The sequence below is a fragment of the Achroia grisella genome, unplaced genomic scaffold, assembly GCF_030625045.1.
Source record: "Achroia grisella isolate CSIRO2021 unplaced genomic scaffold, CSIRO_AGI_Agris_v1 utg149, whole genome shotgun sequence".
Classification (NCBI taxonomy): Eukaryota; Metazoa; Arthropoda; class Insecta; order Lepidoptera; family Pyralidae; genus Achroia; species Achroia grisella.
In genome coordinates this window covers 4,076,914-4,104,269 of record NW_026712644.1, presented here as the reverse complement: position 1 = coordinate 4,104,269, position 27,356 = coordinate 4,076,914, and the positions used below count along the sequence as shown (strand labels likewise).

Sequence of the window (27,356 nt, the reverse complement as noted above, 5' to 3'; positions counted from 1 at the left end):
ACGATTTCCTTGAAAATGTCATTGTTTTTCTATTTAATTTCTGCTTATCCCATAATACAATTTGTAATATCTAGTTCTATTTAAAAAATACATCATTTATAAATGAATTGTATAGGAACTTATTTATATAATATAATTGTATAGAATTAAAAAAAAATTAATTATTAACTTTATTTATTAAAGAATTTCGAATTTGTTTTTGAATTATTACTTTTTAAGTATACTTTATAAGATTATGTCTTTACATTATTCTTAAGTCCTTAAGATAGCGTAGTATTATATAAGAACAAGAATTTAATCAATATTGTATTCAATTACCTTAAAATACATTTACTCATATACAAGCAAAAGATGTTTAAGTTATTAAACACCAAAATTTATACTCCTTTTAAAATTAAGATAATAATAGCTATTTAAACCGATTCTTAATTGAATATTATCTTATAAATTATTAAAATACACAGAATCACATACTTACAAGTTATGCGATAACATCTTATTGTTGTCACAATATGGAGACTGCCACTATTGCAATATAAACATATATATACTATACATAAATGTAGATATATGAAAACTCTTCTCGTATAACAATAGTTGATATTAAATTACATATTATTTATTATCATTACTTTTTATATTGCCTTTCTAATTTTCTAATTGCATATTAATAGACTCGTGTGTATTAAGTGAGCCTAGAAGAATAAAAAAACAAAAGTTGTAGTATTAAAAATTATAAATAAAAATAGAATCTTAAACTGTGAGAAATAAACATAGTATATTAATATAATTTTAAGTAATTAATAACTGCAGATCTGCAGATTTGCCAAACTAAAGAGCAAACGCCACAACACATCCTATGTGGTGGTAGCCCACTCATGCATAATCGAAATATCTCCTTTGGAAAGTTTACACTCTTTCCCGAGAAGATAAAAACCATAGCTCCTATGTAGCGAACTCTGTAAAATGGTGAGCACAATAGATCTATGTAGGTCGCAGTGCTACAGGTGATACAGGCACCTGACAATAGCTCAAACAACCCAATAAAAAAAATAATAACAACCATGTTAAATTTATCCTGTTTTATAGGAAAAAATGCTATATTAGGCAACATTTTTACTAAGTGTCAAAAGTCAAGGTCATCACGTTTTGCGTTTTGTGTCATCAAATTTAATATGTAATTTAAAAAAATATTTTTATCAGAAAATTAAAAATACGTAAATTAATGCGTTTGGTATGAAATAAGTAAGATCAACAGAGCCAATTACTGCTGCGAGTATGTTTTTCATTATTGTTGTGGACTTCATAGTGTATTGCTGGCCACTTAAAAGCCACTGTTTTTATTTTAAGAAGAATGTACATATATTTGAGTTGTTAATTTTGTCATACTAAAATATACAATTTTATTCTACACTTTTTTGCATTGATTTATTTTATATAGTTATCGAGTAGATACAATAGCTTTCTGCACATGTATGAAGAACCGACATACAAATGTATATATCCATACATATATAATATTATCCACTACAATTATGTTTTTTTACAGCACAGGAGTCAGTTATCTAGTACCCATAACACAAGCTTTAGCTAGCTTAACTTGGGTCTAGATGGCGCTGTGTAAATAGTCCTGAGATTATTATTATTATTACTACCAAGACTTCGCAATTTCCTGCCTATTGCTACCAAAATTGCGCTGTCTCAATCTCTTATTTTTGGTTTCCGAAAATATGATCACATTTTCGAGTTTCGCACTAAACTCAAGTGGCTTCCCATTAATTTTCGCCGGAATACTCACCTTCTTACCTTTCTTCATAACATTCTTTATAACCCTTCAACTCCTCACTACGAGTAGTACGGAAATTTGATCATATTTTCGGAGACCGAAAATAAGATCACATTTCCGAGTTTCGCACTAAACTCAAGTGGCTTCCCACTCGCTTTCGTCGGAATACTCACCTTCTTACCCTTCTTCATAACATTCTTTATAACCCTTCAACTCCTCACTACGAGTAGTACTGAAATTTGATCATATTTTCGGAGACCGAACATAAGATCACATTTCCGAGTTTCGCACTAAACTCAAGTGGCTTCCTATTCATTTTCGTCGGAATAGTCACCTTCTTACCCTTCTTCATAACATTCTTTATAACCCTTCAACACCTCACTACGAGTAGTACGGAAATTTGATCATATTTTCGGAGACCGAAAATAAGATCACATTTCCGAGTTTCGCACTAAACTCAAGTGGCTTCCTATTCATTTTTGACGGAATACTCACCTTCTTACCCTTCTTCATAACATTCTTTATAACCCTTCAACTCCTCACTACCTGAAGAAGGTTTACCAAGGTTTATCTTCCTCCATGTCTCAAATAGCGTTGATCGTAGGTCGTCAGAGAGTCTCCAGTTAAAGACACCAAGACATAGCACTACATTCTACGACAAATCGTTTAGTGTGCTAACTGTTCGTCTTTAGAAAGAACTTAGATCTTTAGAAGAACATCTGTTCGAAGACTAAAATCACTGCAGTGCTTCAAATTAGGCGTCAAAAACCATATTTACGTAAGTTATCGCAATAGTAATGGTACTGGCATCTTGTCTACCATTCTTTTTATTTTTTATATCTATTTTTTATATGTCACTTTTGACGAACTATTGTTTTGTTCCTTCTCGCTGTGAGCCCTTTCGGGAAAAATACACATTTTTACTAGTATTTGGTTTTTATTAAAATAGTAGTTGTGTTCCCAGTTCCAGTAACAAGTATATATTCATATATATGTATGTATATGTAAGTTTATTACATTATTTTGTATTGTATTGTGTTATATGTATATTTATAACATTTCTTCCAATATTGTTACCATCATTATACTATTACAGACTGAAGTGACAAATCTAATCACCTCTCTCCATCCTAAGGTTGCCTGGAACAGATCGCTTTCTGGCGATAAGGCCGCCAATAGTTATCTCTTTGTCTTTTTTTTTTATCATTTTATAAATAATTGTATTTTCTTTGAGAGGAACAATAAAGAGTTTCATTCATTCATTCAAAAATCCGTTTCGTAATTTAAAAGATTTAAGCGGATTATCATAGTTAAACAAATTATTATTTATTAAAACCGCATATCTACTTAGCTACTTCATTTTATACTATGTAACATGTTCTAATACAATTACTATGTTTATTACTAATATCATAATAAATATGACTAAACGTTAATGTGACACTCAGACTAAAGAGTTAGTTATCATTGTTTTCAATTACGTACTTAGTACTTGGTACTTGGTTCGTGCTAAACGTTTACCGAACGTAAGTGGAAACAAACTTATGTTTGCAATTGGTAAACCAAAACACTCAATTAAAATAAAGCGTCTATTGAAATGTTCGGCTGTATTAATAAATTTGTTCAACGTGAGATACTGTTTTGCCACATACAAATTATCGCTCTCAAAATTACTAATGAACTTTATTGCATGTCCATAGAGTTGAATTTTATAACACATCTATGTTTTTCGCTATAAAGTAAAGTTTGTACTTCTACAATCCTATATTTGCAGTTGCAGTACAAGAAAATGGTCTTTATTACCTATGTAATAAAAGTTTTATATTAAATAATATTGATAATTCAAATTCGTTGACAGAAAATTATAATGAAAATAGTATGGCGGGAAACCGCGCCGTAGTTGGTCGTCGGTTTTTGTAGTGCGTTCTAAATTCAAACTGTTCTTAAAAACTATCAAATATTTATCCTAATAGACGGTATTCTTAAGTTTTCCAACCAGTTACAAAGTTATTTTATTATAAGTAAAATTATAAAAGTTGTTTAAAAAATATATGATTATATTTTAATTTGTCATTTAGTTTCTTATTAACATTTGGTGTTCTAATAGTGGTATTAGAATAAAGTTAATACTTAACGTGTTTGTGAAGTATTATTATGTACAAGGCTGTATGGAATTGCGCCCCTGATTTACATAATGGTAAGAATTAAAAAAAAAAATTATAGCGCGAAATATAGTGACACCATTTTTGGTATACATATGTACTGTTACGAAATAGAATCAAAAAAATACATTTCTTAGGTACTATTTTACAAAAAATGTGTAGATTTTTTTATTTTTTGATTGGATGAATGCATCGTGGACCTAGAGATGTAAAGAAAATTAAAATAATAATTTAATAATACAGAAACAATATTTTATCCAATCGATTTTTTATGGATGACTAGCAGTTCCCGCGACTTCGTCCGCGTGGAATAGTGACCTCAGCCAAATAAAGAAAAAAAAAAATATATCCTAAAAAAATTAAGAAAAAGTTTAATTGTTCATTGAATTTCATCCCCTATTTTATTTAAGGGTAAATTTTTCACAAGCTTTGAATGTCATATTTATTAACAGCCTAAAAATAAGTTTCAATTACCTTTTAAAACGACGATACTCCCATACAACCTATAATGTCCCCTTTCAACACCTAATAACCCTTTTTTCGGATTAAAAACTAGCCTATGTCTTTTCTAAGGTCAAGACTATCTGTGTACCAAATTTCATTTAAATCGGCTCAGTAGTTGGCGTGAAAGCGCGACAGACATTCAAACAGAGTTACTTTCGTATTTATAATATTAGTGTTGCAGATTGACAGTTACTGGCAGTATACATAAATTTTGTAAAGAGAAATAAATAAATATGTCAAAAAATGGTAACAATAAATGGCTGTATGGGCGCAGTTCCCTTTGCCTTTCCTAACGAACCAAACTAACAAACGAAAAAAAAAATGGTAACAATAAAAATGCATGTTGAAAACTGAACATGTAGTATCATTTTATTATCTCGCTGTCAATATATAATTAAGACTGCACAACATCGATTTTCAACAATTAGTAAGGATTATATTGTAATTATTATCAACAGATCGAGCTGAAGTCGCGGGAGCAATTAGTATTAATTAAGTAACATGACCTACATATATAACATAGCTACCTTCCAAAGCAATTAGCTTTAGGGCTTCTACATTCATTGTAGTCGTTCTATGTCATAGTATTTCTTACTTTTTTTTATTCATTAATATTTTACGACTCTGGATACAAGTCCTTTTTAGCCCAACATAGAAAAACTTAAAAACAATCACAGTTACTTCACAGTGTTGGAAATAAATGTTGTGCTGGTGTGGCATGAATTAAAAATATATAAAATTATAGCTAGACAGAAATAAAACTGGCAGGTTGAGAAAACCATTAAAAATTAAGACATTTAAAAACATATATATCAACTGACAATAGTAAATACATATAGAGTAGTGTACAAAAATGGAAAGAAAATATAACTATTTAGGGCCGCTGATGTGTTATGTGTTCATGTAGAAGTAGCACCAGTAAGGGAGGTGAAGACAATGATGGTGAAGGGAGTTGAAGACAACTCAGGTTTTTGTAGAAAATATCTAACTTAAAATTCATAGCGCTAACAATGTTATCTGATTAAACAGAGATTAATTGCGTAGCGGTTTCTATGTTGATTGTCACATGCCTAATCCTTGTTGTTAATTAAATATAAGTAAATCAATATTTATTTAATAGAGCAACATACAAGTTTATTTTCTTATTCTTCTTGTGATGAATCTGCATTCCGAATAAGCGGTAGAATAAAAAAACTTGAGTATTCAAAAGTGCTTACATTAAGTTTATTTGAAAAAAGATTATTTCTATTTCTATTTCCACAACTGGAGGTTAAGTACACAATATATTATATTGATGAAATATTTACAATAAAAATGAACTGATGAAATGATACACAAGAAAGCGACTCGCTTTCGAATCACAGGCTTATTCTTCTTGTACCATCGTAACGAGGCAACGGTGTTGTTGCATGATGATAGTAAATTCGCAACAATATGAACAAAACGAGGAAAAGGAGTGAAAATATGGGATTGGGTGAGGATATTGAATACTGGAGTGAAGATATCATCACTCCAATGGAACACTACAGAAGCGAAATGAAAAGAGAATATAATAGTATAAACAAAACGTGGAAAAGGAGTGAAAATATGGGATTGGATGAGGATATTGAATACTGGAGTGAAGATATCATCACTCCAATGGAACACTACAGAAGCGAATTGAACAAAATGGAAAGAGGATATAATAATATGAACAAAACGAGGGAAAGGAGTGAAAATATGGGATTGGATGAGGATATTGAATACTGGAGCTAGGATAGGACACAGTACTGAAGCAAATTGTTAAGGGAGTAAAAATATGGGTGAGGATATTGAAAAAAGGATTGGAAGGAAGATACGACACACTAGGTACTGAAGCGAATTGTTGTAAAAGGCCAAAGTCTTTAAGAAGGTTCTAGAGAGATTTCGCTGATATACCTCTTGCTCCCACTTCGTCCGTATATAAATTAATTTTGTTACTAACAGCTTAATGACATAAATTATCCTATGTAGTAATAAAATATAAAATAAAAATTGAAACTAAATAAAAATATATCTTTTAACATATTACCTGACATATTAAGACATTGGGTGGGACCCAGTGTCTTAGAATGGGACAGTCTACTTTACAAGAAATTGCCTTTAGGACACTGTTGGATCTCACCCGCCTAATAGGGACTTTATTCGCTTCCGCCGTATAGCATAGAAATCATATAGTCATTTTTTGTTAATTCGTTTACTAGTTCGTTATATGTATTTGTTTTTATTGCTTGGTCTTTAGATATAGATTTCCTATGGTACAAATCAAATGTCTTTATTCATGTAGGACTATTACAGACTCTTATGATTTCAAATCTATCGTCAGTTCGGAGTGTTTCCGAACTTAGAAGTACTGGCAAGAAACTCTGCTTTTAATCTTTTCAAATGAACTTGTACATGTTTACAAAAATGCAGATTCATTTTTAAATTCAAATTTTGGGAGAATAGTGTGACCACCAGCATACGTTAGTGCAATTTTGCCAAAAGGAAATAGTCTGATCAGGGGTAATGCAAAATTGCAACATCCTATGTGGTTGTAGCCCACTCGTGCATAAACGAAATATCTCCTTTGGAAAGTTTACACTATAACCTGAGGAGATAAAAACCATCGCTCCTAAGAATATCCTTCAATTCTTGTCCCTGACGAATCTAGGTAGCGAATTCTTAAAAAGGGCGAGCACAATAGATCTCTTTAGGTCGCAGTGATACAGGTCCAAGCACCTCACAATAGCCCAAACCTATCAATGTGAAAGAAAACCCGAGTAATACCAAGTGAACCCGTACAGTAAGCTCTACCAGTATTACACGTTTAGTTTTTTTGGAATATATGAATATATCTGGTCTGTATGATAAATATCTATTAAAATAGTCCTATCATATGTGTTAGATATATCAACTCTATGTACTAGTAAAAGTATGTATTATAATAAAATAACAACTATATAACATTAATTTAACTATGTCTCTAACACAATTCACTTTAGCAATTAAAATACAACCAGCACATCCTGAGCTCAAAGACCGAATGCCGCGGCCTACAAAAACCCTCCCATTTATACAGAGAAGATATGAGTGGGGGTTATATGCAACTAGTTTAACGATACCGAGTAATAATGAAACTACCTTCTTTTAATATTAAATATCAGATTTTTCGCCAATATCGATGTGAACCCTAACATATGTAATACCTTGGATTTACCCATTGCTAGCAATGTACCATGTCAGATTGACCTCAACGCAGTTCTTCGTGGTAACCATCGTGGCGAAATGCAATTTGCCAAGATGGGCTAACTGACCTGACTTCATGCTCATTTTATTATCCTCCACTGGTGTCCCTCCAGCGTAAACCAATAGCGTAGAATGCATCATTCCATTATCATCCATAAAAAATATCTAAGATTGAGAAGGACTTGTTTTTGGAGTTTCGATGTAAGCCTTTAGAAAATTGCTTTCCTTGAAAATTTGGCTATAAAAAGCAGATTTTTTCATTTCGAATCAGTAATTCCAGATATAAATGCGATAAACCAAAAGACTTTTTATTTCGGTTATCATCCATAAAAAAATATTTAAGATTAAGAAGAGGGGCTTGTTTTTGATGTAGATATTCAGTGGATTACATATATAGCAGTAAATATAATTTACTTTCATTCCGATCACAGTTGCACGTTACATACAAACTGTTACTTAGCAACGATACTTATGTTAAATGTGATAGAGTGTCGAGTAAGTCATTGGTAAATTGCTTTCCTTGAAAAATTGGCTATAAATAATAGACTTTTTCAATACGAATCAGTAATTCCAGATATAAATGCGTTAAGTCAAACAAACTTTTCGGATTTATAGAAGTGGATCCATAATTTTTTTTCTATAATGTTGTTTTATGTACTATTATTTACCCTAAGGGCTCCGCTGAAAATCAGCGCTGTAGCTTCGGCTGCAGCAATATGCTAAGCGGATTCTTTTTTGGCAAATAATAAAAAAAATAGAACTAGATTTCCGGATTTATAGCCCTAACTTATGTATTACGACATAGGTCTATTCAATTAATTTAATAGGTTAATTAAAGTCGACCTAGTCACTTCGCGTAGGTTTACAACTCGTTTAGAAATATTCTCTCATCTTTTTACATTGATTTTTTCCTCCTGTTGGTATCCTGCCCCATTCAAAAGGGGATCGAAATCACGATGGTCTGCGCCGAGGATATTTTTAAGGGATGATAATGGAATGGTGCACCCGCCTGCGCTAGCGGTGTACGATGGCGGGGCACCAGTGGAGGATGATAAGATGAGGTCAGGTCAGGTAGCCCATAGTGACAAATTCACCGGAAATTTATCACGATGGTTTCCAGGGGGAACCGCGTGGAGGTCGACCTGACATGGTACATTGCTAGCTATGGGGTTATCCACATTACAAACAAGCCCCTTCCCCCCGCCGGAAATGAGTGAGTATCACTTCGATAAAAGCTAAACTTTGAACAAAGTATAATTTTGATCGTGGAGTTCTGTTCTGTGGAGGATGATAAGATGACTGGATGTTGACTGATGTTATGGATATTTTTATTTTAATACTACGATACCCTTATTAGAATACATAAAATGCACAGTACGCATCACTGTGGGTATTTTTTTAAATTTAATTCTTTATAATTGTTTATTTTTTCTTTTATCCATTACGTATATAATGTTTTATGATTATTATAATTTTACTTTTTATTATTTATATACTTTTTCTCTTGATATTATTATTTTTATTTTAATTGTATAATATCTGATTTATTAAGTTTATGTATATGTATTTTTTAATTGTAATATTTGCGCGTCCGTACTGAGGGCCCAACTGTAAATCAGCGCTGGAAACTATTTCCAGCATTATGCTGAGTTGTGGTCCACTTTGACTCCGTTTTTTAATGTGTAAATTATTCTTGTATTTCTTATGTTATTACTGTAAAAACGAGTTAATAAAATTCTATTCTATTCTATTCTATGACCATGAGGTAAGGTGACAAATTTACCAGGAATTTGTCATGATGGTTTCCAAGGGGAACTGCGTCGAGGTCAACCTGACATGGTACACTATAAAAAGATTATTATTATAGTGTACCATGTCTTTATTACTATCAATCAGGCCGTATGCTTGTTTGCCATTACGTAATAAATCGCCTTTCCCCATACTGCTACATTGAAAGTACCAGGATCATATAAAATTAAAGATTCAAAAAGAATTTATTTATGTAGGATATTTTAGCCGCTTATGAACATCAAATTTTATGTATTTAGGTATAAGTTTTCCCTGCCGTCAGATCAGTCAATAATCAATATACAAATTCAATTGAGAAGAACACACAAGAAACTCAATTGAATTTCTTTGTTTTTAATAAAGTCAGTTTATTTACAATGTATATTTATATAGGTGTCTATGTCTAACATTAAATGAAAATCCAGTGCATGAACAACTATTGCCATGCACGCTCGTCATTCAAGTAATCATTTAGTGAGTAATAGGTTTTGCTCAGTAAATATGATTTACCAGATGTTTTGAATTTATTTAAGGGTAATACCAACATATCCTTTGGTATCTTTTTGTAAATTTTTATACCTATTCCCATAAAAGACCTATTAACTTAGTAGGTATAGTTTTTGAAATATTATTATACATTTTCGTACCTCTAGCTATCCCATAAAAGATTTTTCTAAACAATACTTAGGAAGAGTAGGTTTGTCTTTAAAGTTTTAGATTTTTTTTTATAACACAGGGTACAAACGAGCTTAAGGATCACCTGATGGTAAGTGATTACCGCCGCCAATGAGCACCCGCAACACCAGGGGAATTGCAAGTACGTTGTCGGCCTTTTAAAAAGGAATAAGCTCTTTTCTTGAAGGTTTCAATATCGTATCGGTTCGGGAATACCATTGCAGGAAGGTGATTCCACAATGTGGTTGTGCGAGGCAAAAAGTTTCTAGACAACCGCACTGTGGAAGACCGCCATTCATACAGATGATCAGGATGGTATTTCAGTTTAGATGAAGATTACAGTTTTAGATGTAGAGATAAAATAACTCGGTTACGCGATGGAGATGACAATCCTAGTTCCCTATTGTGGGCCAAACCTACACAATAAATATAGAAATTGGTCGACAGAGTGAATGTAAAAATAAATTTGATTCCGACGGTTCGTTGCTTGTACCACATTATGTCAAGGGCGCTAATGGTTTGGATTTTGGAACGTTCTAGATTTTGCAATGTACATACGAGTCAAATAATACATTGAAAACTAGTTATGCCAGTGGCTTCGTCCATTTGGAGACGCCATGTTATGATGATAAAACAAACAAAAGATTTTTTATTGTATTTGTAGATTTTTTATATATATAGTAATAAAGGCTATAACAGAATAGCAGAGAGGATGGACTCACCGTTCCCTCTGAGTTATAGACCGTTTTGTCTAGATTATATATATATTTGGACTTTGAGTCTAAATCTAAATATATATATATATATATATAACTCAAAGGTGACTGACATAGTGATCTATCAACGCACAGCCCTAACCACTGGACGGATCGGGCTGAAATTTGGCATGCAGGTAGATGTTATGACGTAGCCATCCGCTAAGAAAGGATTTTGATTAATTCTACCCCCAACGGGATAAAATAGGGGATGAAAGTTTGCATGAAGCTTTGTCAATCAAAGCGAGCGAAGCCGCGGGCAAAAGCTAGTGTAACAGTAATGGTAAACAGCCCGGATGGTAGGTCGTAACCGTGGCATGTATACACGAACAGCACCATGGACATCTCGTCGTCTACTACCCTACTGAATACTTTCTATAACTTCATGTTATCCTGGTACTTTCACTACACCGTTGTACCAAACCACTTTGTTTGTATTTCAAACTAAACTAAAACCACTGGAAACTATCTATAACTTCATGTCATCCTAGTACTTTCTCACTTGTTTTTGTTAAATATACAATTAGATAAAGTTCAAGATATTGAGACAAAAGTCAAACTCGTTTCATTAACACAGTTAAAATTAAAACTTTAATATTTATACACATATAAATATAATATATGAAAAAAAAAAAGAAAAATTACATTTATATATATATAAACTTCTGTAAACAATATCGCATGCCGTGGCAACCTGTAATTAAGTCAACACTATATACCTGAACTCTTTGCAAGTTATAATAATTGTAACCTCCTGGTGTATGTCTTATTGGTCGCTCAAATAAATAAAAATAAAATAAAATACAGATAGTACACAAATGACAAAGCGAATTGTACTGGAGCGGGAACACAACTACTATTTTAATAAAAACCAATTACTAGTAAAATTGTGTATTCTTCCCAAAAGGGCTCACAGCGAGAAGTAACAAAACAATGTTGTTAGTCAAAAGTGACGTATATAATTTTTTTTTTTTCCATATTCGTCCAATATTGTTAGTCAAAAGTGAGAGTGACGTATATATATTTTTTTTTCATATTCGTCCATCTCCTTTTCAGTGATGGAACAGGCAAAGATCCTTAGACCGTACAGCCTAATGTGACGTATATAAAATAGATATAAAAATATTTTTTTTTTTTCCATATTCGTCCATCTCCTTTTCAGTGATGGAACAGGCAAAGATCCTTAGACCGTACAGCCTAGTCTACTTTTAAACTTCTTCATATTTGAACAAGTGATGAGGCCAAAGGCCGATTCTTATGTATGTTTATTTATTATGTTTTCATTTGTGTTCAAAATTTAAGTCTTATCCGTAGTCCATATCCTTGTATCAATTATTTAAAGTTTTATCGATAAAAATATTAAGTTTATAAAAAGAATGGTAGACAAGCTGCCAGTAACATGTATAAATACAGTCAAACAAACGGGATACAGGCTTTCTAATTACTCCTTTTTAAATGATTTTAAAAAAACCACGACTAACCGCGATAGTGTTTTTGATAATCACGCGAACGAAGTCACGGGTACAGCTGGTACTAATAACAGTGAAAGTACCAGGACAGCATGGAGCTGACCTGACTTCATCTATCATCCTCCACTGGTGCCCCGTCAGTGGATACCGTTATCGCAGACAGGTGCACCATTCCTTTGTCATCAATTAAAAAAAAACCTGCGACGTAAGTCTGTGACGTCACTAGGTGTAGGTACAGAATATCCAACGACGAGATGTTGCAATGTCTGTGGAGTCATAGAGGAAAAGTGGTAGATATGACGTAATCTGAATTTTATATGTAGATATTACGCTACACTAGATGTACCCGCGACTTCGTCCGCGTTAATTAAACTTTATTTTTCTAAAATAAAAGTAACCTAAGTTACTCCTTATTACATCAGCTACGTGTCAATAAAAGTCTCGTCAAAATCGGTCCAGCCATTTCAGAGATTAGCCGAAACAAACAGACAGACAGACAAAAATTGTAAAAAATGTTATTTTTGTGTATGTTCCGTATTTATATTCGTATGCATTTAGTAAAAAACAGTTATTTCAATATTACAAACAGACACTCCAATTTTATTTATATATATAGATGTATTAGTCAATACCAGGCATTAAAGTAATTATATAATACCTACTATTGACGATAACCTGCGATTTCGTCTCTTTTCTTTAAATTAGAAAAGCCTATATCCATCCTTGTCACACATCCACCGTAGTGCCCAGAAATTTCACATACCTTGAAGCTTTGTAACTGTATGTGGTCCTGGTACTTCCACTCTATAACTTACTTTATTTACATAGAAAACCCAATAATGTCGTACGAAGAATCGAACCCACGACCATTGAATAGTAAAACTTGCTGTATAACATATTAACGGCCTTGATGGTTTAGCGGTTTAGTCCTCCGCGTTACTTCCTATGGTCACGGGTTCGATTCCTCGCACGGTGCAAACATTTGTATTCATGAGTATGATTGTTTGCATCGGTCTGGGTGTTTTCTATGTATTTACAAAAAGATATCTATGTATTTATATCAGTTGTCTAGTACCCATAACACAAGCTTTACTTACCTTGGGACTAGATGGCGCTGTGTGAATAGTTTAAAGTTATTATTATTATTATCACAACAAAATTTCTTGCTCATTCTTCTTGTGATGAATCTGCATTCCGAATGAGTGGTAGAATCAAAATATGACTATTCAAAAGTGCTTGTAATGAGTTTATTTGAATAAAGATTATTTCTATTTCTATTTCTATTCAAACGGAGATCGAAATTACGACGGCCTGAGCCGAGGTTCTAAACCCTAGTGGTGCCCTCAGAGTAAAGTCGTATCCGTCAGGCGGTAGTTGGCCTTCAGCCGCTCCATAAGTCCTTCCTTTGGTTTAGAGTGCCATCTGCACTCGCCCCCTATCGCCCGGTGAAGCTGTAAAGGCCAGGTGCGGCCAATAGCATTAGAATATTTTGAAAAAAAAAATAATTTTATTTAAACTTCCCAAGTTTTTTTTAAATATATCATCTGCTTCTTCCTTATCCCATTTATTTGTGGTTGTCATAATGTTTTTCTCATCCATTCATCCCTGTTCGCAGTCATCTCGTTATTTACTCCCTTTCTTATCATATCATCTTTCACACAGTCCATTCATCTCTTTTTCGGTCTTCCTCTGCCCTTATAACCATCCACATTCATATGTAACATATATATATATATATATATACTTTCTTAAGATATGATCCTATATATAAAAATATATATTAATATAATTAATATTCTATCAACAGGTACATGGCTCTAGCTAGACAAGATGGCGATAACTGGTGACGTCAGGATCACTCAAAATGGCGGCCAGGAGAATGTCAAATTGCACCCATATTTGATATCTCTGGTGTAAGTTTTTTTTTATATATTTTAAAACACAGAAGGGAGTCTAAGGAACGAATTAGTTTTTACTTGTATCAAAATGTTTTTTTTTTATATTTTTTAAGATATTGAAGGCAGGCAAAGGAATAAAATAGATTTTAGCTGAATGAAAATGTTATACAAGTGTTTTTTTTTATTATTAGTAGATTACATTTGCGTGCAATTGAATGCATAGATATATTCATACTAGTAAATACTTTTTTTTTGTTATACTTTTTAAAACACAGAAGGCAGACTAAGGAATAAAATAGTTTTTACTCGTATGAAAATGTGTCACAAGTTTTTTTTTTAACACACTACATTTGCAATAACTTTTTTGCATATATTCATACTAGCTCTTTCTCGCGACTTTGTCTGATTTTTTTTTAGATAAACGATGGCATATCGTTTCTCATGTTATAAGTTATATTTGTGTCAAACATTAAGGTCGGTTCACACGTTTAGTCGCGCAAAGGTGACAGACATATACACTATTGCTGTTACGATATGAGTATGGTTTGGTGGTTTTGTTTGCACATACAAGTGCTCTATTACTAGCTATTTCATGTTATTTTAATTCACATAATTTCAAGGGGGTTGTCAATTCACCTTTTTTATTTACGCCCATGACACTCCTGCTGTTACAGGAGTCTATACGCTACGGTAACCATCAGACGGGCCGTATGCTCGATTACCACCACTGAGGCATAAAAAAAAGTACTTTATATAAAAGATAGACCATGTTTTGATGTTAGCGTTAGAGACACTGTAAGTATTATAACGAGGAATGTTGCATATCGGTCAACCATTCAACTCGTGCTTATCATAAACACAGGGCCGGATTACGTAAGACAGTGTACGCGTTGGGGCCCCGCGCGTGATGTGTGAATAGATGTTATTACAAGTGATGTTAAGGAGGTCCGTAACCGTAAACCAATCCGAAATAAAAGTTTCGGATAATATCGGATAGGTACAGAGCTTAATATCTCTCTTATTTTTTTAAATTATGTTATTAAACTACTTATACTACTTCTAAATAAAAAATAAATAAATATATATAACTCAAAGGTGACTGACATAGTGATCTATCAACGCACAGCCCAAACCACTCGACGGATCGGGCTGAAATTTGGCATGCAGGTAGATGATATGATGTAGGCATCCGCTAAGAAAGGATTTTGATTAATTCTACCCCCAAGGGGGTAAAATAGGGGATGAAAGTTTGTATGAAACTTTGTCAATTTTAAACCGATCGGGCTGAGACATATATGCTACGAGCCGTGCCCGCGACTTCGTCTGTGTGTTATTACAACCTGGACTAAATAAAGAAAAAATATTCAATAAACTAACCTGAAAAAGCTAAATAAAAATATTTCATCGTTCTAGCTTCAAAAATAACGATTTTTCGTATAAACTTTCATCCCTATCCATATTTAATTTTACTCCCTTAAGTTATATTTTTTTATATTGAATCACAAACGTTCGACAAGAAACTCAGCTCTTATTTTTTTTTAATAAATGTTGTACATGTTTACAATAATACAGATTCATTTAAATTCAAATTTGGGAGAATAGAGTGACTTTTTTTTATGGATGATAATGAAATGGTGCTCCCGCCTGCGCTAACGGTTTACGCTGGCGGAACACCAGTGGAGGATGATAAGATGAGCATGTGGTCAGGTCAGTTAGCACATCGTGACAAATTCACCAAGAATTTATCACGATGGTTTCCAGGGTGAACCGCGTGGAGGTCAACCTGACATGGTACATTGCTAGCAATAAGATCAGTCCACATTACTAACAATCCCATTTCAAAAAATAAAAAATCTAATCAGTGTTCGCAACTTGAACTGACCAGTTCCCGAGTATGACCTGGGACAACCTGGGAGATACAAGTATTGGTTAAGTGAAAGGTGTCGCACTATAGAAACTTATCTGAATTGTGCTGAGTTATTATTGTAGGGCCCCGTGACTCTTCCCCGTAATCCGGCCCTGTGCTGAGTTGCGCAGTACCTATGGTCTTTATGCTAAATAGTAGATTAGATAATAGTATGGTACATTGAGTCATAGACAATTTCTAGGTCACCTCGAAACATCTACTTGCTAGTGTAGAATTTAATAAGGAATATAAAGTTAGCAGTTAGCAGTTATGCTTATCTATAACAAGAGGTAGAATAGAATAGAATAGAATAGAAAATCATTTATTCAAATAAACTTTTAAGCACGTATGAATAGTCATAACAATTTTTTTTTATCTACTACTCGTTCGTAGAGTAAAGGCTAGTCTATGTTCAAATTCAAATTCAAAATATCTTTATTCATGTAGGTCTATTACAGAGTCTTATGATATGTCAAATCTACCGTCAGTTCTTTTCATTCCAAGAACTGAGAGGGAACTGAGTCCTTACTAAAATAAAATAAAATCAAAATATCTTTATTCATGTAGGTCTATTACAGACTCTTATGATATGTCAAATCTACCGTCAGTTCTTTTCATTCCAAGAACTGAGAGGCAACTGAGTCCTTACTAAAATAAAATAAAATCAAAATATCCTTATTCATGTAGGTCTATTACAGACTCTTATGATATGTCAAATCTACCGTCAGTTCTTTTCATTCCAAGAACTGAGAGGGAACTGAGTCCTTACTAAAATAAAATAAAATCAAAATATCTTTATTCAGGTAGGTCTATTACAGACTCTTATGATATGTCAAATCTACCGTTATGTTTATAACGCTTTATATTTCATAATATCTGTGCCCGCGACTTCGCCCACGTGGAATTTAACAAAAATGTTGGTTAGATAATTTTTCTAAAATAAAACGCATGAGTGGAGGAATCGAACCCGCGACCATCAGAAGTTAAGCGGTGTGCTAAACCGCTAAATCACCAAAGCCGTATTGATTTATTACATTCTGTCTATTACATAAAAAAACAATATGAACTATGGTACAATACACTACAGTGAAAGTACCAGGAGAACATGAAGTTTGAAGAGCATAAGGCGACGATTGAGATTTTCCTTCAGGTCACATTTATTACCGTTCAATAATAATAATAATAATCTCAGGACAATTCACACAGCGCCATCTAGACCCAAGTTAAGCTAGCTAAAGCTTGTGTTATGGGTACTAGATAACTGATACAAAGACATAGTTTTTTTTCTAAATACGTAAATATTATATATAGAAAACACTCAGACCGACACAAACAATCATACCCATGAATACAAATGTTTGCACCGTGCGAGGAATCGAACCTGCGACCATCAGAATTAAACCCTTAGACCACCAAAACCGCAATGATTTCTATTCTATCTATTTACATAAAAAAAAACAATACGAACTATGGTACAGTGAAAATACCAGGAGAACATGAAGTTTGAAGAGCATGAGGCGACGGTTGAGATTTTCCTTCAGTCAGTCAATCACCGTTCAATCATAATAATAATCTCAGGACAATTCACACAGCGCCATCTAGAACAAAAAAAAACAATACGAACTATGTTACTGATATTACAGTGAAAGTACCAGGAGAACATGAAGTTTGGAGAGTATGATGTGATTTTTTTTTTATTGGGTTGTTTGGCCTATTTTTTTTTTGTGGATGATAATGGAATGGTGCACCCGCCTGCGCTAACGGTTTACGCTGGCGGGGCACCAGTGGAGGATGATAAGATGAACATGAAGTCAGATCAGTTAGCCCAACGTGACAAATTTATCACGATGGTTTCCAGGGGGAACCGCTTGGAGGTCGATCTGATATGGTGTTTGGGCTATTGTCAGATGTGTAGCACCTGTAGCACTGCGACCTACATAGATCTATTGTGCTCGCCCTTTTCAGAGTTCGCTACCTAGACCCGTCAGGGACAAGAATTGAAGGATATTCTTAGGAGCGATGGTTTTTATCTCCTCGGGATAGAGTGTAAACTTTCCAAGGGAGATATTCGATTATGCATGAGTGTGCTACAACCACATAGGATGTGTAGCGGCGTTTCCTCTTCAGCTTGGCAGAATCTGCAGTGTGATATTTTCGTTTTAATATTTTCTTTATAGTGGGCCATCACACCAATTGCCATTTACTTAAGTTACATTAAAAAAAAATTACATATCATTATGTATGTTTTATCTGTAATTACATATGTGAATAGTTAGTTTATTTTAATGTGACCTTATTACAAACCTTGATACATTGGTTTCGTAATCATTAATAAATTAACTTGGTTGCTATGTTAACCACATAATTTTAACCCACTTCAAAAAAGTATGTACAATTCTAATTTTTTTTTAGGTTCGTAGATATATATGTTCCTCAATCGATTATCAAAATTATAAGAGTCTGTAATAGACCTACATGAATAAAGATATATTGTTTACGGGTTCGATATCCTCTCAGATTTCTGCTCCCTCCAAAAGAATTAAGATTTAAGTATACATAGTGACGGACAGACAGCGACAGCGACTTTGTTTTATACTATGTAATGATAATAATGTCTTCCTAAGTAGATATATTGAGAATAGAATAGAATACAAAATCATTTATTCAAATAAACTTACATTGAAGCACTTTTGAATAGTCATTACTTATTTACTTCAATCTACCGCTCATTCGGAAAGCTGTTTCATCACAAGAAGAACGAGCAAGAAATTTGTATGTTGCTCTTTTAAACAACATATTATTTTAATCGCAATGGCGAACGAGCTGACGGCCCGCCTGATGGTAAGTGGTAACCGTCGTCTATATACATGAACAGCACTACGGACATCACGTTATCATAACACCCGTGATACCACTCCTCCGTCATCACTCTAAATTCTATATATAATTTCACTGGCACATCCCTTCTAACTGCCTGCAACTTCATGTAGTCCTGGTACTTTTTCTGTAATATCACACTATGTTTATACATTCTACACGAATATAGTAAACAACCATACGCCCCGGCTTATAGTTAAATGGTAACCGTAACTCATATACATGCATATACACCCGTGATGCCACTCATGCGTCCCCATTCCAGAGTACTAAGCTGTCACGCCTCTTACCCTGTAATTTCACTGCCTAATCTGCACCCTACAACCGAAACAGCTTACAAAGCAAGCTGCTTGACGGCTGAAATAGCTGAGACTGAGGTACAAACGCAGGGGACTTTATTCAAAGTCTATATTCATAAAAAACCGTGCTGGTAAATAAAGAATTTGCATCGTATAATGTTACCGTCGTTGTTATGTATATTATATACCTAAAGATCTGAACAATAGAGTTCAAAATACATGTGTAAGGTCAATGCGGTCACCTCTTGTGCTGTAAATAAGGAAGGTGTTACATTATAACGATTACATAGTATAAAATAAAGATAATCTAGAATCACTCTATCTATTAAAAAAACCGCTTCAAAATCCGTTGCGTAGTTTTAAAGATTTATGCATACATAGGGACGGACAGACAGCCACTTTGTTTTATACTATGTAACTAGCTACTCACCGCGGCTTCGGCCGGGTGTACATGTATCATATATAAAAACCTACCTCTAGAATCACTCTATCTATTAAAAAAACCGCTTCAAAATCCGTTGCGTAGTTTTAAAGACTTATGCATACATAGGGACGGACAGACAGCGACAGCGACTTTGTTTTATACTATGTAATGATTAACTTGTGACCGAATGTGACAAGTATGACAGAGGTACACTTCTGTCACACCTACTGAAATTGATATGATGTACTTTAAAGATAACTTCTTATAAATTGTCTTTTTTTATCGATTATTTCTGATTTTGAACAAAAAAGCAATATAGTTTATGTATGTATATTTGTAGTAGCTGTGCCCGCGACTTCGTCCGCATTTTATAATTAACTTGACAAAATAAAGATAAAATATTAAACACAGTAACCCGAAAATAGCAAAAAAAAATTTTTCATTATTTCATTTTTGAATATGACGATTTTCCATACGTACTTTCATTCCCTATTTTATTTTACCCTCTTAAGGGTAACATTTTTTGGAAAGTAACATTTACAACTTTTTAATTGTAAGTTAACAGTTCAGATTTTCCATACAAACTTTCATCCCCAATTTTATTTTACCCTCTTAAGGGTAAAATTTTTTGGAAAGTAACATTACCAACTTTTTAATTGTAAGTTAACTGTTCAGATTTTCCATACAAACTTTCATCCCCAATTTTATTTTACCCTCTTAAGGGTAACATTTTTAGGAACGTAGGACTAAAAACATTTACAACTTTTTAATACTAGGTTAACTGTTCAATAGGGGCTGTTCAAGTGTTACGTAAACACTATGGTGGAGCGATAACATGAGGGGTGGGGTGTCTAGATTATGATTACGTCATCGGTAATTATTTACTTTTTTACACAAATGGCAACACTCACATTGTCTTTGCTAAAAAACAATACATTAATTGAAAAATGTTTACGTAATCATGGGGGAAGAAAGAAAGAAAAGAAAGAAAATTGTTTATTTGGTACACTGAAAATAATTTTTAAAATTTAATTTACATTTTATATTAATAATTAGAGTACCAACTAGGTCTCCGCTCAGCATATGTCGTGACGGGGTGCCACGACGCTGGTTTTCAGCGGACACCTTATATACAATAAATATAATAAAATAATAATAATAATACACATACATACATAAATCCAGGCGGACAACACAAAGCAAACATTTACGACATACTACCATATATAAATAAACATCAAACATACTACATAACTACACACTGAAAACAAAATAAACATAAATTCTGGTGACACTAGTATTACCCTGCATTACCCCGCTCTTGGAGTGCAGACACATCACGGCACAGTTCTAGTGAGGAGTATTTTTTTTAATTTATTTTTAAAAATCTGCACAGTTTACAGGAAGGGGGTAAGAGCTGTGCTTACTTTTGCTGACAAGGGGGATGGGGGGTAAATAATAGTAATAAATCAGCTTACGTAATACTTGAACGGCCGCATAGTGACTGTGGACCAGGAACAAGCGGTTTAAATAAGGTCGCCAAGGTCGCGAATAAATTGAAGTATAAAAAAAACAAGAACTCTAGAACATACAGTCTAAAAAAACTGGTCGTCAAGGCCGTAACATTGTACGGTATTCTACCATTTCGGCCGGAAATAGGTTTTGTTGTGGTGCACCCGCCTGCGGTTTACGCTGGCGGGGCACCAGTGGAGGATGATAAGATGAATATGATATATTCATATGCATGTAGTAAAAAACGGTTATTTCAATATTACAAACACACACACAATTTTATTTATATGTATAGATATGTATGTATTTACGAAAAATATACCTATGTATTTATATCAGTTGTCTATTACCCATAACACAAGCTTTACTTACCTTGAGACTAGATGGCGCTGTGTGAATTGTCCAGATATCTATCTAAAAGGGTATGAAGTTGCGGGCTCGGTAAATACTTGATATGTATGTACGTCTAGTTAGTATGATCACGGTAACTTGGTGTCAAGGCTGAGAAACCTTATATCGCTCACTTGGCAAGCGTTACTCATACATATCTATATATATCTATAGATATAAATAAACTATCTGACACTGTAAACGTTGTTTTGCCATATAAATTAAAATCGGTATTAAAAATAGGGATTCTTGATAGAAGGGTGAAATTTAGAAATAGAAATAATCTTTATTCAAATAAACTCATTACAAGCAATTTTGAATAGTCAAGTTTTTTTATTCTACCGCTTATTCGGAATGCAGATTCATCACAAGAAGAATAAGCAATAAACTTGTGAGTTGTTCTTTTAAATAAATATTGAATTACTTATATTTTAATTAACAACAAGGATTAGGCATGCGACAATCAACATAGAAACCGCTACGCACTTGATCTCTGTTCAATCAGATAACATTGTCAGCGCTATGAATTTTAAGTTAGATATTTTCTACAAAAACATTATTATCATTTATAAATTCTTCAATTTTATAATAAGCTTTTTTACAAAGAAAATATTTTATGACACATTTGAATTTTTTTTTCTGGCAAATTGAGTACAGGCTCTGGGAGTTTGTAAAACCTTAGTAGATATATATATATAATACACTAGCTACCCACCCCGGCTTCGCACGGGTTTACATGTATTATGTGAAATGAAATCGCGGGAAGGCATTGGATGCGAGCAGCGCAGGACCGATCGTCGTGGAGACCTTTGGGGAGGCCTATGTCCAGCAGTGGACGTCTTCCGGGCTGCGATGATGATGATGATGATGTGAAATGAAATGATTTTTTTTGTAGTTTTTTATACATATAAACCATTCTCTAGATCCATTCTGTCTATTAAAAAAACCCGCTTCAGAATCCGTTGCGTAGTTTTAAAGATTTAAGCATACATAGGGACGGACAGACAGCGACAGCGACTTTGTTTTATAGTGTGTAATGATGATATACACCCGTGCGAAGCCGGGATGATTGGCTAGTTTTCTATATTATATTTTTTCCCCTACCGTCCAGTTCAGTATATAGATCCAATTGAGAAGAACAGACAAGAAACTCAATTGAATTTCTTTGTTTTTAATAAAGCCAGTTTATTCACAATGTATATTTATATAGGTGTCTATGTCTAACATTAAATGAAAATCCCGTGCATGAACAACTATTGCCATGCACACTCGTCACTCAAGTAGGTAAACGTTTAGTGAGTAATAGGCTTTGTTCAGCTCTGCTAACAAATGTTTTTAAATTAAATAACTGTACGTGTATTATTTAAAAACGAACAATAATAAGTATGTTTGTTTGTATTGTATAATTTCTATCCAGCTACATGTTAGCTACCGAGCTAGCATGATTTCATTGAGTGGGAAAAAATGCCCGATCCTATAGCTAAGATTGCCCTAGCACCGCAAAATTAGTAGAACCAACCACATATAACATGGAATAGGGGTCGTTCAAGTATTAAATAAGCATTATGTGGGGGCGGGAGGTCTTTGCTTTGCTTATTTTGGATGACATGGGGCGTGGGGGAGTCTAGAAGATGATTACGTCATCGGTAGTCATTTACTTTTTTACACGAATGGCAACACTCATATTGTCTTTGTCTAAACAACAATACATTAATTGAAAAATGTTTACGTAAGCATGGGGGGAGGGGGTAAGAGCTTTGCTTACTTTTGCTGAGAAGGGGGATGGGGGGGGAGGTTGTTAACAAAAAAATCTGCTTACGTAATACTTGAACAGGCCCATACTGCGAAGAAGAGATTCCCCAAGAATTTGACATGATGGTTTCCAGGGGGAACCGCGTGGAGGTCAACCTGACATGGTACATTGCTGCAATGCGGTTATTAGTCCACATTACTAACAATCCCCTTTCCCCCGATGGATGTTTGTTGTCTTTCACGTATAAACTACTAAACGGATTTTGATGAAACTTTACAGTAATATAGCTTACACATCAGCGATAAGGCCAACTTTTGCCGCCTAAATATTAATTACTCTATTAATTTTATTAATGTAATTTTCTGGATCGTCGTGGAGATCTTTGGGGGAGGCCTATGTCCAGCTTTGGACGTCTTCCGGGCTGCGATGATGATGAAGTTTCCTGGTATAAAAAGAGTATATAAGAAAGAAAGAAAATTGTTTATTTGGTACACTGAAAATAATTTTTAAAATTTAATTTACATTTTATATTAATAATTAGAGTACCAACTAGGTCTCCGCTCAGCATATGTCGTGACGGAGTGCCACGACGATGGTTTTCAGCGGACACCTCCATATACAATAAACATAATAAAATAATAATAATAATACACATACATACATAAATCCAGGCGGACAACACAAAGCAAACATTTACGACATACTACCATATATAAATAAACCTCAAACATACTACATAACTACACACTGAAAACATAAAATAAACATAAATTCTGGTGACACTAGTATTACCCTGCATTACCCCGCTCTTGGAGTGCAGACACATCACGGCACAGTTCTCTGAGTGAGGAGGAATATTTTTTTATATTTATTTTTAAAAATCTGCACAGTTAAAGAATCTTTTATATAAATAAATAGGCTAAAAATACAAGCGCGTGAAGCCGCAGGCACAGCCATTATAATAATAAACCTAACAACATGGTTATTAAAGTCTATTGTTGTAATAGAGCCGGTTGTTATACCTTGTTAAACATTATTGCGATATCCGGCCCCACGCTGCGGGCCCCCACGCACTATAAGTGAGTTATACAATAAGTTCATATAACACCTTTCATAAACACTAGCTGTTCTCGCGACTTCGTCCGCGTGGAATTTAACTTTATTTTTCTAAAATAATAGTAGTCTAAAGAACTAAAAAATTATTTTGTTTCGTCTTAATTTAATCCATTAGGTACTGATAGGTTCAAACTAATACATTTACATGCTGCATCATCCCTTATTTTATCCCCATGGGGGTTGAATTTATCAAAATCCTATTTAAGCGAACGTCTTCATCATAGTAGCTCCAATCTTTAATTTCAGTTCAATCAGTTGAAAATCTAAGAAGATTTATACAAATTTTCATCCCCTATTGTATCCCCTTAGGGGTGGAATTTACCAAAATCCTTTCTTAGGGGATGCCTACGTCATAGTAGCTTTATGCATGCAAAGTCTCAGCCCGATCGGTTTAAAATTGACAAAGTTTCATATAAACTTTCATCCCCTATTTTATCCCCTTGGGGGTAGAATTAATCAAAATCCTTTCTGTGCAGATGCTTACGTCATAACATCTACCTGCATGCCAAATTTCAGCCCGATCCGTCCAGTGGTTTGGGCTGTGCGTAGATAGATCACTATGTCAGTCAGTCACCTTTGAGTTATATATATTTAGACTAGATCCGCCCCGGCTCCGCACGGGCCTAATATTTGTAAACGTATTTATTTGGATAAGGATATATGCCACAAAGCGTAAAAATCCAACAAAAGCTGAGAATTTCGACATCAGTGATAAAATAATAATCTCAGGACAATTCACACAGCGCCATCTAGACCCAAGTTAAGCTAGGTAAAGCTTGTGTTATAGGTACTAGATAACTGATACAAATATATAGATTTTTTTCGTAATTACCTACATATTATACATAGAAAACACCCAGACCGATACAAACAATCATACTCATGAATACAAATGGTCGTACCGTGAGAGGAATCGAACCCGTGATCGGAAGTAAGAGTAAGGCGGTGTGCTAAGTTACTTATTACAGGTAATTTTACCTTACAACCGAAACAGCTTACAAAAATATTTGATCAAATGGTTATATTGCTTGTCATCAGGCGCTGGTGCGTATCTCGCTTGTGGAGTACAGCCACGGTGGTCCTTCATCGACTGATGATCAGACCCCAGTACCGGTCACTCACGGGTAAGTGGATTTTATAGGATACATTTTGGCGAGGATTGTGCAGGATATAGGATACATTTTGGCGAGGATTGTGCAGGATATAGGATACATTTTGGCGAGGATTGTGCAGGATAGTGCGTGTGGTGCTGCTTCAAGAATCCACCACCTCCCTCTCTCTTAATTTACTAGCTTTTGCCCGCGAATTCTCTCGCGTTAATTTATCCCCTTAGGGGTGGAATTTATCAAAATCCTTTATTAGGGGATGCCTACGTCATTCAGCCCGATCGGTTTAAAATTGACAAAGTTTCATACTAACTTTCATCCCCTATTTTATCCCCTTAGGGGTGGAGTTTATCAAAATCCTTTCTTAGGGGATGCCTACGTCATAACATCTACCTGTATTGAGTATGTCTGAGAATCGGCCAACATCTATTTTTCATCCCCTAAATGTTAGGGGTAGTCCACCCCTAATTTTTTTTTTTTTAAGGCAAAATAACGTTTGCCTGGACAGCTAGTATATATATATACATATATATATATATATATCATCATTTTTTTTTACCTCAGCGCGATGCAGCCAGTATGAAGTTATGCGAGTAAAGTTTATTTTCAAAAAAATAATTAAATTAAATCAATATTTTTAAAAGTTTCTTGCTTATTCTTCTTCTGCATTCCGAATAAGCGGTAGAATAAAAAACTTGACTATTCAAAAGTGCTTATATTAAGTTTATTTGAATAAAGATTATTTCTATTTCTCGCGAACCGAGTCACGGGCAACAGTTAGTTAATAAATAACTGAATTAAATAACTGGTAAACACCACAAACGTTTCTACTCATTAAAATATCTTTTAACTACCTAATAATGTTATAATTGATTTGACGGTAAATACTTTTATTAATGAACTACCTGTAACCGCGACTTCGTCGGCGTGGAATTTATATTTTTGTATTTCTAAAATATAAGATTTTTTTTTTAAAAAAACCGCCTAATTTACTCCTTATTACATGAGCTACCTGCCAAAAAATGACCCGTTAAAATTGATCCAGCCATTTCAGAGATTAGCCGCAACAAACAGACAGACAGAGAAAAATTGTAAAAAATGTTATTTTGGTGTATGCACCGTATTTATATTCATGTATAAAACGGTTATTTCAATATTACAAACAGACACTCCAATTTCATTTATATGTATAGATGAAAATTAAATGATTTTAGTAATTAATTAAAATTAATTCAATCATTTAAATTTTGCGTGTCTAATGAGGTTAACACAAAACTAAATGGCCTTGTGTGAATTGACTAGGGTTATCATATTATACTAGCTGAAACTTTTATTACGTTTTCAAAGGCGAGATTACTGAAAAGTCAGGGATTAACTTTTATATTTGATATTATTGCGAGAAAAAACAATAGTACTTTATCTACGTAACAGTACACACTCAATGAACAAACAGTGATATTTATCTACCATCGTCTTATATATAAAATTCTCGTGTCACAGTTTTCGTTCCCATACTCCTCCGAAACGGCTTGACCGATTCTCATGAAATTTTGTGAGCGTATTGAGTAGGTCTGAGAATCGGCCAATATCTATTTTTCATCCCCCTAAATGTTAGGGGTAGTCCAACCATAATTTTTTATTTTTATTTTAAGGCAAAACAACGTTTGCCGGGACAGCTAGTAAAAAAATA

General features: G+C 33.9%; 1 protein-coding gene across 1 annotated transcript in view; it reads left to right on the top strand.

Moving 5' to 3' along the window:
* Window positions 1-3,681: 3,681 nt before the first annotated feature.
* The window catches only part of LOC131840654 (uncharacterized), a 35,600-nt gene continuing 11,925 nt past the window's right edge, over window positions 3,682-27,356 (top strand). Inside the window, exons 1-3 of the mRNA XM_059188829.1 lie at window positions 3,682-3,983; window positions 14,193-14,298; window positions 25,599-25,684. Of these exons, the coding sequence (XP_059044812.1) occupies window positions 14,216-14,298; window positions 25,599-25,684 (169 nt within the window). The 5' untranslated portion in view covers window positions 3,682-3,983; window positions 14,193-14,215. The remainder of the gene's footprint in view (window positions 3,984-14,192; window positions 14,299-25,598; window positions 25,685-27,356) is intronic.